Genomic DNA, 12,333 nt, shown 5'->3' with positions numbered 1-12,333 from the left:
TCTACATTTCAAGGGGGCCACGAGGCCAAAAAGTTACTTTAAGGGGGCCATGGTTCACGGAAGGCTGGGAACCACTGATCTAGCTGTAGAACACGGTATATAAAGCACTTGAAAAAAAAGGAAAAAAAGGTGATTTGCCAGGTGTGTGAAGTGACGTCACAGACAGTAACACAGAACTCTCATTATATTTGTTACATTTCCCTGGAGTGCATACTAAATAGCCCAATGTTGTTTCTAGGATAAGAATTGTGTTTCAAAGGCTCAAAGATACATTATGAGAAGGTTTTTAACCACGAGAATCATCTTGAAAATCCTCTTGGCTGCAGCAGTTATTGTGTTTGTCTTGAGCGTTCAGTCGCGTATTAACAGTAAGGCCACTGTTTTACATCTATTCAACAAAGAGGTTTAAACAACCTCGTTGTTTTTCAGAAATAAAGGTCAAAACAAAGGCAGACGATATTTGGAGGTTAAGAAGAGAAACAAGCGAAGGTAAAAAAAAAACGGATTATATATACGAGTTCTAAAAACACAAACTTTAATAAAACACTATACACGGATCTGTTCATAAGTTTAATTACGAATATAACGGCCCAAATAGAGGTAAAATGCTTGCTTCATAATTCAAACAAAATTGCATCACAAATAAAGCCTAGTGTGAATTAATAAGGTCGTATGAGGCTTAAATTGGGTCATTTTTATTTTAATTTTAACCTGAATCTGGTCCGAAATACCCTGACCGACTTGCGAGTTCTATGCATTTTTTCAGAAAATAGTACAAGTAAGGAGTCACTAGCGGCACGGACATATGAACCTACCTCTGTGGAAAGCTACGTAGATCTTTTCAAAAAGAGAAGTAAAACTAAACGAGTTTTATTATTTTGTAATAGAACCTGTGGGTTCAACCACCGTTTTATGCAACCGGCTGTACCCCGCCGGGTTCGTGCGGTCGGTTGCGATCCTATACAGAAGAACATACCCAGAAAACAGAACGCAAGCATTATTCAAATAACAGAAAACTTGGCCCAATAACCTACGTTTATTTTCGGTGTACTTGTTGTTTTATGTAACTGTTTAACATTGATAAAGTGGTAAAGTGACAATGCACATAAAATTTAACTTGACTTGTTGCATGCAAACATTTGTGTTTTTTATTTCTTTTAGGCTGCGAATCGATCGTGTCCATCGGATTTGATGTTTTTTTCGCTGGACCTGGGGAGCGAATGGATCAGGCGCATTTGCTTGATGCTTGTTACAACCTGGATAACCTCACAGCTTTGGCGAATTGGTTCACAAACAGATCGGAGTTTAAACAAAAACTTGAACAAGTAAGTTACTTAAATTTGCTACACAATCAGGTTGTGCAGAACATACAAGCTATTGCTGCCAGTCATAATGTCAAGTTTATAGAGCTCTTATGGCAAATGTATTTTTGCACCGACGTTTCGATGTCCTATACAGGTCGTCTTCATCAGGGTAAATAACACTGAATGCGCGTAGTACAGTGCACGATAAACAAAGGAAAAAAAGAATTAAACGCTTTCACTTCTGTGCCCCACAAAAGAAATACACACTATTCTACATTTTTATTAGATGCAGGGGTGGTTGTTTGTGTCCGATTAACAAAGACTTTTACTTTACAGGAAAACGATATCAGTGATCAAAATTTGATTTTCACCACCAAAGTGGGGAAAGATGAGAATATTGTCAAGGAATCGTCTTCTGATTGGTCGTCGTCGTTTAAACCGACCAATGAGGAGCGCTTAACTCGAAACGTCACAATATCAATTGCTGTCAGGCTTCTTAAACTTAATTTCACTGAAGAACTAAGGAACCCGGGCAGTGAGAGGTTTATCACGCTTTCCATGCAATCAATAAATTTGGTAAGTTATTTGCAGCATTTTTTATGAGTTGTTAATATTGACAACAATGAATAAATGAAAAAGCCTGTGGATTTTAGATAGATGCTTAAGTCCCTTATATCTGCAGATGCCTTGTAGGTGGGGTTCGGGGCGCATATTTCCAAAATGTTTCCGAATTCGAACCACAGGGCTTTTTAAGCCAATCACAGCAGCGCAAATCTGCGGGTTGCCGTTACGTCACGTTTAGGTTGCTAAGCGGTTATTTTGACTTCAGTATTGTCGACGTTGCAAGTTTTATGTCAGTTTTGATTCAAAAAAACGTTTTTACAAGTCAGAACATGGTGAAGACTCATGCATTTTGGATGTTTGAACTGAAGGTAATGTTTATTAGGTTATGTATAGCAGTAAATTATACACACATAATTTTTATTGAGTGTAAAATCACTTTTGTGCAATATATGCTTCATAAATGGTAAACTATACACTCATACTTTTTATTAAGTCTGAAATAGCTTTTGAGCAAAATATTTTCTGTTATTAATGGTATGTGTTTGTTTAGGATAGCAACGCATCCCCTTCATGCAGTCAAGTTTGCATGGCATAAAAACAGTGTATTATGCCTCATTGTCTCTAGTGCAAGCACCTATGATCAACACAATTTAACACATTATGCATGTCATACCTTGGGATCAACAAACTGTTCCTAACCTACAGAGATGAATGGTTTATTATTGTACACAGTGCAGTTCTGACATAAGTGTACACTAGGCACACCATTTGCATAGTTGTTCCAAACAACTCCCAGTATTTTCAGTTATGAATGTTGTTCTGTGCCATCAATGTATATGTTATTTTTATTGTGCATGCTGGAATTTTGTCGTAAGTTTACAATAAAACAGAAGTGATCTTGAATAGCAAATTGAAGTAGTGTGCTTGAGAGCCAAAGCAGGATTTAAAAAAACTACTACAGTATAAAGTAAATTATGAGAAGATTTACTTGTGCTAGCATATTTATTGTTTTTCTTGTGACATTGAAATGATAATAGTCCCAAAAAATGTTGTAATGAATAGCTACCACCTAAAAACACCTATGCAGCAGTGTCAGAATTTTATTTTCTTATCTCACCTCATGTGAGCAGCTTTTTCTCAGTTATTTTATCTTTTCTTGTTTACACCAGTTTTTTATTTTATTTGCAATCTCATGTATGAAACAAAACACCTTTTTACTTACAATGCTCTAAATTAGGGCAAGCTTGGCTATTGACAGCACTCTATATGACCAGTCTTATTTGTCAGCAAGTTAAATTAGTTTGTCTTGACCTTGCTACACAGGCTAATTATTTTTCTTCATGGTTTACATCAGTTTATTTATTTGCAACTCTTTATATGGAACAAAGCAGTTGCACCTAAATTATATCACTCATTCCAACAGTCCTCCAAAAGTTTGTTTATTATACATGCAGTAACCACAGTTAAAAATAACACTGGGCAACAAAAAAATATTTTTTTACTGGTGTCTATAATTTTTTACTTGATTTTGACTATTTCCAGTGCCCTAATTTCAAAAATGCAATCGGTTTATCTGTATCACGTCTAGTTTTCCTGTTATGGTACATCCACGTTTGAAAAACAATCTATATGTATACGCTATAGTGAAACTGGTTTTGAGGATTTTATTTGGAATTAACGTTTAATTGCAAGAACAAAATTTTGAATTTAATTTTAAATGTAACAGGTGGACACTCCTAACCAACAAAATTCAACATTTAAAACAAAAAAATGTTTCAAATTTGTAAGTTTTTAGGTATATCGGGTATAGGCCTACACATTTACTTCTGTAACTTTCAGAAATGACTGGCAGCAATATCGTCCCGTTTAATTGACCAACAGCAGTTAGCCAGGACCACATTATTTAGACACGTCTCGTTTTACTGATATCCTGTTGGAACCTTTCAGCTTAATTCTCATCATTTATATCCCTTACGTTTTAAGGGAAGTGTAGCTTTATACTTATTTTCGTACCGAATTTTTCAGATCGCTTAATAACTTAGTTATGTACTCTTTTCTAATAATTTCAGTCCCTTTCTACTGTTTTTGTTCATTACTGCAATATTCCAGTCAACATTAGGTAAGTGGAGCCCATTGCTTGCCCTAAACCCCTAAAGTCACATCGAAGTGTGCAAGATATGCACATTTGATACAAATCGTTTTTTTTTTGTTTTTTTTTTAAGTTGTGTTGTATGGATATTCACCAGTAAGGTAGCATAAAACATCTTGTTAATTCATGCAACACCTTATAGATGACCTAGCCACTATTAATTTTAGTTTTACCACCTTGCTTTACGAGTCTGAAAATCACTCCATAAAACACGTATAGTTTAAAGTTACCACTAGCCTGCACCAACCATTTTTAGGCAGAGCATTAGCATAGAACACATATTCATGCTATGAAACTGACTGCACTGTAGGAAATTGATGTGTATAATGTAACAAAGCTTTAACAAACACATAAAAGCATGATTTTAATGTCATTGAATCAATATGGTCATAAATTTTGATTTTGTAAATAACTTAAAAAGTTGATCTGATTGAAGAAAACCGTAATGATTTTTGAAATCAGCACCCCAAAATTAGTCAATATCAGTTTTAACATTAAAGACACCAAAAATTGTGTTGGCCAGTGTAATCAGTCAACACAGTTCTATAAAGTAGATCCAATGATAATCTATTGGTATCACATTCTCCATGATAGTCAATATGTTTACTAGTACAATAACTTTAGTTATAGCTAAATGTCAAGCAAATGCCTTTTAACTTGGAGTGCTTGATGTCTCCGATCTGCCCTGCCCTTTCCTTTAGTCCATCCCTTCTCAAGGTTTTATTTGTTTTGGCAGCGCAACTGCTCTTCCTTGGTTCCAGTCATACAGGCCTAAGCTCTGGTGGCTAAAGGCACACTAAGCTATAGGTATAATCACTTTGGAGCATGGAAAAGTAAATTCTAATTGTTAAACAGCAAATATGATTATGCATCCATGCAGGTTCTGGAATAGCAAATAGCCCAACCTACAATCCAATAAATTAATCAAAAGCCAATTGCCCCAATCTACAAACCAATTAGGTAATAATAGTAAGCAATATGATATCTACCAGCAGTAACAATTTTATCCAAGACCCTTTAACAATTTATACAAAAATGCACGGAAAAGCTGCAGGAAAAAAAGTAAAACACATAAGGAAATGAATTTTTGTACCTCCTATACCAAGAAAATATATAATTTTAATGTCAGTACCAAAAAAACCCAATGTATTTTGCTCCAGCATTGCGGCTGCCAATTGAGTTTCTTCCAAATGAATGAAGTGCTGATCTTATTTGTGCAACGAAATGAGCAGAAGAGATAGAGTTCTTAAACCTTTCTAATGCTTTTTTAGTTTCCTTTTAATTAAAGTCACTAGAGTGCTTGGTCTTTATAAACTCAGAACACTATTAAATTTAAGAAAAGTTCTCTGCAGTGTAGTCTGGACATTCAGTCACTGGTTTATGTGATGGTCCAGCAATGCTATCAGACAATGAAGTGGTTGGATTGATTTCCATGGCATTTGAACAGCCACCATGATCTTATGTTGATGTGTAGTGGCCAAATCACTAAAGAATTCCACAGATGGTGCCTGCTCCTGACCCAATGCAACGCCTGCATACATTTGCTTCTGAGGTGCTGATCCCTGATACATCCCCAATTGGAATACCACATAACAGGACTGTAAGTGAGGCATTAGTCTGAACCAGATTGGTTGTAGAAGCCACAAACACTATCTCAGAAGATTGTAACATCATTTTGTGGATTCTTTCCATGATCAGCGTTACAATGGCACAAACATAACAAAGCGGATCTTAGCCTCAGATTCTTCAGCATACTTCTGTATAGCACAAAACAAATTTATACCACTTTATGCCCCAAAGTTACATTTACGCCACTGATCCCAGAGATAGTACACAGAGCAGGGCTTTGGATTAGTTGTTAGTGACTGCACTTATTCCATCTGTAACAAGCAACTTGGTCTCATGGGTTTGTAATGCTTGAGACACTGACAATCATTGCCAAAAATACATGAAGAAAATCTTTCTTGTAGATTCACTGATCTTTAGCTAACCAAGGTTTCTGGCAGCTTTAAGCAAGTGATTGTGGTTAACTGCCACACTTACTATACATGGATGAGTAGAAACCAACTTATGTGATGTTTAGTTGACTTGGTGTAAAGTTTGATCTTAACATCCATAGACACAGGACACAAAGTGTTGAATTTGATACACCAGCTTCATGTTGGCAAAACTTCAAAGGTTTCCCCAAAATATTTTAGGGTTTAGAAATGTTTTGTATACATTCCAGCTAGAAATAGAAACTACACAAAAAGACTCAAGCCACTCGTCCCATTATTTGCTGATTGTAAGGTCAATCTAAAAACCATTTCTTCATTTCCTTTTGTTACTAATTTTTCTCCAAGTTCCACCATTTGCTGCAGGGAATCCACTTAACAATATCAGATGATTATTTACAAGAAAGCTTATAATTAATTATTAAAAATGCCTTTTAAAATGCTTATATTTTAGTAATACAATTATAAAACCAAGCACAACCTTAACTTTCAAATATTGTAACTCGAGGCAGATTGACTGGTTACTACGCAAGCTGTTGTGAGATTGGTTCAATGAGTCGACTAGGCTGATTGGTTAAAAAGTCACATGACCCGGGAAAACCCGCCTTTGTGATTGGCTTAAAAAGCCCTGTGGTTCGAATTCGGAAACATTTTGGAAATATGCGTTCGGGGCCACATTGCAGTTTGGAAATTATGCCGAGGGCCGCATGTGATTTTTAATCTAGTTTTATACAGTTAAACAACCTTTTCGCTGCGGCGACCGCATTGCAGATCCTTATTTCATCAACAGCCGCCAATTATCTGCTGGTTTTTGTTTTAAAATTAGCCTACAGATGTAAAGAAAAAGATTTATATCATATATATACCATCTATTGACGCCCCATAAGCCCAGATTAATTTCCAACTTGATGTACAGATTGAGCTGCACAATCTGAAGATCAGTTTTAACTGTTTATTACGTCATAATCTATATTGTGACGCTTTTCGTACCTGTTTTTTCGCTTTGTGCACACACAATAGGCCTACAAAAAGTCTGTCGCATATGGCTGCTAGGCTGGTAATACTCTTTTCAGTAACACAAAATCTGTTTAGGGCAGTTTGAAAATCAAAAGTTTTGGCAAAGGTGTTTTAATTACATCACGGTCGCCAGTACATATATTTTAATGTGGCCGTACGGCCGCGGGTTGCACACCCTTGACTGAAACTTTGAGGAACGGTTCAATTACTATCGTTTCTATTCATAACATATGACTTTTAAATTTCGATGAATGTCTGTTTAAATATTAGCTTACACTTTGAAAAGTAAGAAAAATTTAGTATAATTAGACAAACATCTGACAAAATACTACAATTGTTGTTGACTGTTCTTGGGCCGCATTGTAGGGCTTCGTGGGCCGCATGCGGCCCGCGGGCCGCGAGTTTGGCAGGCCTGTTGTAGGTGACCAGTTGCACAAACATGCCGCCTGCAAAATCTTTGCCCTCTTTTGTTTGTTTCTGCAGATAGGACACACTGTTTCGATTTATAGGGCCCCATTAATGCCCTAGTACTGAAAACAACCAATGTCTTGCCACCAGCTGCACTGATGAGACCTTATGTCGAAACAGTGTGCACTGTCTGCAGCTTACTTATAATTGTATCCGCATATTATATAGCATTGCTTGTTTTTTTCTTGTAACTTCAAAATTAAGCCTGCATTACCAATTTGGGGAATGTACTCTTTAAACGTAAGGGCACAAACCGAAACTTAGCTTGGTTAGCCAATTTGCCTCTCAATAGAGGTAGTTTATACATACCGCATAGCTCACCAGCAAAGGCAAACCAACAGTTTAATATTTTTGTTCATTAACTTTCAGTTAAACGATCTGCTTTCCGAAGAACATGGATTCTTATCGATTCGTATACTTGGTTTCAGGTGCGTTTTGCTGATGTAAATAAGTAGTCATAGCTACTTTTAAATTTGTTTTGATTACTTTATAACGTAATTCAGTGGAAACTTTCGTATTTGCTTGACCAGTGTAGGCTTTTGTTACATTTGTCAAATACATTTGTAAGGTTTGCTATCACGTATAAAATCCAAAATAAAACAAAGTTGCTATTCCTATTTTAGGGAAGGGAGCGTAATTGCGCTGTTTGACCTGTTGTACTCTACGTCCGAAGAAGAGGGAAAGGTAAAACACATTTTTTAATCTAGAATTGTTTTAACATTCTAACACCACATAATGCAAAGGTTTTCGAAAACGTGAAAAACGCGATCATTAGAAATACTGCCTTGAAAAACGAAAGCGAATTTGGAGGATCCGCAATGCGACCCCAAGTGGACATTAATTTTATTAAACTTGTGCCACAAGATGTCGCAATGAAGCTCAGGCTCGCTTTACAGGTATTTCCTCAAACCAATTCAATGAAATACTGCTTACACAAACCTATTTTACTCGCAGGAAACACAAGTATCAACTCAAAGCAAAGAAAAAGGTAAAAAGAAATAAAAAGGTTTTAATTGTTATCAAAAAACTTTCGCTGTTTTATTGGATTCAGACTACATACCGTTTTAAGACACTTAGAGCAAATTGATTATTAACGAGAAAGTTTTATAATATGCATAAAATCTGAAGTGTTGTATTTGGCTTTTTAAATTGGACTGAAAAGACCCTTTGTCGTTTAATACCCGGACGTTTATTCTCCAAGCCACGAAACGACACAAATTGCTTGAGCGAATGACTTAATGTCTTTCATTAATTTAAATCTTGTTGGCAGAGATAAATGAGTCAGATGCAACAGAGAAGGGAAACGTGTTTGAAACGTTTGGCTCTTCAGGATTTGAAACACTCCCCGAAGGTAGTGGACATGATTTGGATAACACAAACGAAAACAGAAGGTTCTTTGTTTGTATACACTTGTAATTTAACCCGTTTTAATACACATTTTGTACACAGTGTTATAGATATGTCCGTCTATGTTCAGCTTCGTGTAAGAAACTTAGAGTTTGTGAAGGATTTATCTGAACCCACCAGCAAACTGTATTTGGAGTTGGACAAAAATGTCACTGAGGTTTGTGTATAGGATTCGAACACACGGCAGGAGCCTGCCTGTACTGGTACTCTAACAACTGAGCTATTTGATAGTCGTTAAACTTAGATGTTAATCTAGGCTCTTAAAATCTTAGAGTATAGCTTGTTGCTGAACCTAAAATAGATTCAGTATAGGTAGACCATCGAGTGTCAATGTATGCATATTATATGAAAAGTGACAACACAAAAAATGATAAAACTACCTGTTTGAAAAAGCTGCACCAAAAACTCACGTGCAGCAACATTATTAGATCACAGATGGCCTGTTTATTCATCAACCTGGATTCATTTTAAGTCGAACAATCGGGTTTACAAAGGGAAGCGTTTTAGTGAACCAAGAACTCGTGTTTGACTCAGTGGTCACAAATAATACATTGGATCTTGTGGATCGAGTCTTTGCAGATTCAAGCGAATATTTTAAACACTACAAACTGCTTATTGATGTCAATCAAACTCAGGTCATCGCTGGTAAGTACACAACATCGGTATTAATACTTTGAAACAAAAGTGCCATAACATGATGCAAAAGAATACACATTTAACCTTGGTGATAACTTGTACATGTTGAGCGCCCTGAACTGAATGTTGCCCCAAAATCTATAAACAAACCTGCCTGTGGTAAGGGGGAAAAAATAAAATATAAGTAGGCTAAACCTTATGTGGCACTGACAGATATAAGGAAAATAAACCTTTATTATAAACGGCGTTTTTTAATTCTAGCAGACATAACAAAAATAGCGATTGTTGGAAGATTTGTAACAAAAACCATTTTAGCTACTTATGAGTAATGCTTCAGTAAAGGGCAATTATTCAACTATTACTACACAATCTATTTTATACTGTTGATTGAAATCGCATATTCAGCCTCCCAATCAGATCGTTGCCACTTCACGACATGTCCTGCCAATTCTGACTGCGTTTCACACCAAGTGGGTGAGACCAAATGTGTGTGTAGGATCGGATACGTGTGAGTACAATGTCAAATGTTCGTTTTCTCCTCACAGTTACAAATTTTGCTGTGATTTTTTGCAGGAAAGTTCGTCCAAACCAGTGCATGTCTATCTGTGAGGTTCGCAAGGACTTTTGTAAGAATGGAGGCATTTGTACACTGCTTCCAGGAAAGGAGCCAACATGCAGGTGACACATGATTTGTTTTAACTACCTTAGTTTGGTCTTAGCCGGTAACAACACATTAGCCGTCGAAATCTAACACAGCAATGTCATCTTCAGATGTCCAACAGCCTACAAGTGGACTCTAATGAACCCTCAGTGTGAATATGTGGATAACCATGACATGGTAGTACTCAGCGCAGCGGCCGTGTTACTTTGCCTCGGCACCATATTGTTGTCAGCAGTCATATGTTATTGCTGTGTCATCAACCGTGGTCGGAAGAAATGGCGAGCGATCGAAAAGCGAAGAAAAGATGACGAGTAAGTTTTCAAGGAAAATCTGCTAACATCGTAACTCACGTCAGCCGGCCATCCAGCTAATTTTCGATAGGTGGCGCAAAGTGGACTAACAAACAGTATATCTCTAAAAATGCTTACGGTGGGCAGGAACTTGGCCGAATGGTCTGGCGCGCCTGACCCACATACAGACATAAAAAAAAAACCTTAATCGGGATTCGTCCCCGGGAGTGTCCTGGGTTCGAACCCCGTGAAAAAAAAAAATAATAATAATAATAATAAAAAACAAAAATGCTTACGGTTAGGGCTACTAGGGTTGGTTTTTGGCTAGTATTATTAGCAATTCAACAATGCTGACTTAAAAACACAGTTTCTAGTGTAAAATTTACTGTACAAACGAAAGACTTGGTTTACTATGTCGTCGTTTTAAATTGTTTTGTTCTTTAGAATGAAGCGTCTTTGTTCGAGGTCACCATCTCAGCAGTGGCAATTCAACACTTCTTATCAAGGTAGTTCACAATAAAAAAAAGGTTTAAATTCTAACAGTAGACTGCAACGAGAAATTTGTATTTGTTGCAGCAAACGGGTTTTCTGAGCAAGAAATGCAGATGCGAAAACCCAACGTCCATTTTAGCCCGGTAAGTCGTTTATTTGACATGCAGACGGATCTGGTTAAAAGCGTAACCCAGTTATTTGCATAGAGGTAATTATCCTAGCTATGGCTATTTGTTAAAAAATCTTTCAGATATCGCATGATCCGGGTAATTGCATAAACAAGTTTGGCAAATTGGTTATGCGAATAACCGGAATGTGCGATTATCTAAACGATTAATGGATTAGGCTGTAAACCCAGTGGTGTGGAATTTAGCCAGTTCGCATCGGTTCTATAGAACCGTCTCACGAAATTTTATGAGATCAGCGAACCGGTTAGCATTACTGGTTACTGTCCGGCTGAAAAATATGACTTTTGTGATAGAACCGGGTGACAAAAAATTTGAATCCCACCACTGGGTATACCTAAATTGTCTGTAATCCCAACACTCTCAAACTTTTACCCTTTCTGTTTAAGTTCGACCAGCGGATAACGTTACCTAGCCACGAACCAGGCTATGATGCAAACGTTTCAGGGACAACACCCAACCTTCAGCGGTCAACTTCGTGTCCCGGAGTGCCAAGACCGGTGAGCAAAAAGTTTAAAAAAATATCCAGGGGCTTTCTTAGCTTTCCCAGCACTGCCCCAATCAGAACCGTGTAGTACTCCAGATCAATCACAGTACACCAGGCCCATTGAAAGCGTTATGCCAATTTTTTGCGCCTTGTCATATGGGAATGCTTGGGTCCGGCTTGATTGGGTACAACGCCTTTAATAAGCCTGGCGTTCTGTGATTTATATGTGAGTATGCCGTGATCACTCGGCTGCATGAATGCTTTAGGGCTGACTCTAGTTATGAATTTATGTTCATCTTGCCCCATGCAAATCTATATGGATGTATGAAAATATTTGAGCCTAAATGTTTTGTATACACCCACGCTCTGTCGATGCCTCAGTGACCCTTCTGATCCTTGATTTGTGTGGCCCCACGAATTGGCAATTCTGACATAGACAAACGTTTTGACTACTGTATAAATTATACTTAGGTGTGATACAAATGCTGAGCTAGTGTTATTAACTTTACTGTTTAGTACAAACTAATTCTCTCCCTTTCTTTTAAGAGCTACGTGGTTGAATACCCTGGAAGTGAATAGATGAGCCCAGATTTAAACATCACACTTCTTTCAACTTGCCTACCTCTGTATAATTCCCACAGTTTTTTTCGCGGGATTCGAACCCACGACGCTCCAGGGG

At 37.2% G+C, this 12,333-nt stretch overlaps 2 protein-coding genes and 1 long non-coding RNA gene across 3 annotated transcripts; all 3 read left to right on the top strand.

Moving 5' to 3' along the window:
- Positions 1 to 672: 672 nt before the first annotated feature.
- Positions 673 to 1,969, top strand: LOC145232676 (uncharacterized). Its single transcript, XM_080097339.1, has 4 exons — positions 673 to 853; positions 1,162 to 1,325; positions 1,641 to 1,880; positions 1,958 to 1,969. Exons 1-4 carry the CDS (start codon positions 673 to 675, stop codon positions 1,967 to 1,969), a joined length of 597 nt encoding a protein of 198 aa, XP_079953465.1.
- Positions 1,970 to 2,008: 39 nt separating this feature from the next.
- LOC145233791 (uncharacterized) lies at positions 2,009 to 2,771 on the top strand. Its single transcript, XR_013861178.1, has 2 exons — positions 2,009 to 2,236; positions 2,419 to 2,771. It is a non-coding gene; the product is annotated as an uncharacterized LOC145233791 (long non-coding RNA).
- A 5,645-nt stretch (positions 2,772 to 8,416) lies between these two features.
- LOC145233196 (interphotoreceptor matrix proteoglycan 2-like) lies at positions 8,417 to 12,266 on the top strand. Its single transcript, XM_080097874.1, has 11 exons — positions 8,417 to 8,484; positions 8,767 to 8,887; positions 8,946 to 9,060; positions 9,332 to 9,548; positions 9,945 to 10,047; positions 10,113 to 10,217; positions 10,311 to 10,511; positions 10,935 to 10,996; positions 11,067 to 11,125; positions 11,557 to 11,667; positions 12,201 to 12,266. Exons 3-11 carry the CDS (start codon positions 8,956 to 8,958, stop codon positions 12,231 to 12,233), a joined length of 996 nt encoding a protein of 331 aa, XP_079954000.1. The 5' UTR covers positions 8,417 to 8,484; positions 8,767 to 8,887; positions 8,946 to 8,955; the 3' UTR covers positions 12,234 to 12,266.
- The last annotated feature ends 67 nt before the right edge of the window (positions 12,267 to 12,333 follow it).

The sequence above is a fragment of the Phallusia mammillata genome, chromosome 6 (genome assembly GCF_965637545.1).
Source record: "Phallusia mammillata chromosome 6, kaPhaMamm4.hap1.1, whole genome shotgun sequence".
In the NCBI taxonomy this organism is placed as follows: domain Eukaryota; kingdom Metazoa; phylum Chordata; class Ascidiacea; order Phlebobranchia; family Ascidiidae; genus Phallusia; species Phallusia mammillata.
This window is presented reverse-complemented; position numbering and strand designations above follow the sequence as displayed.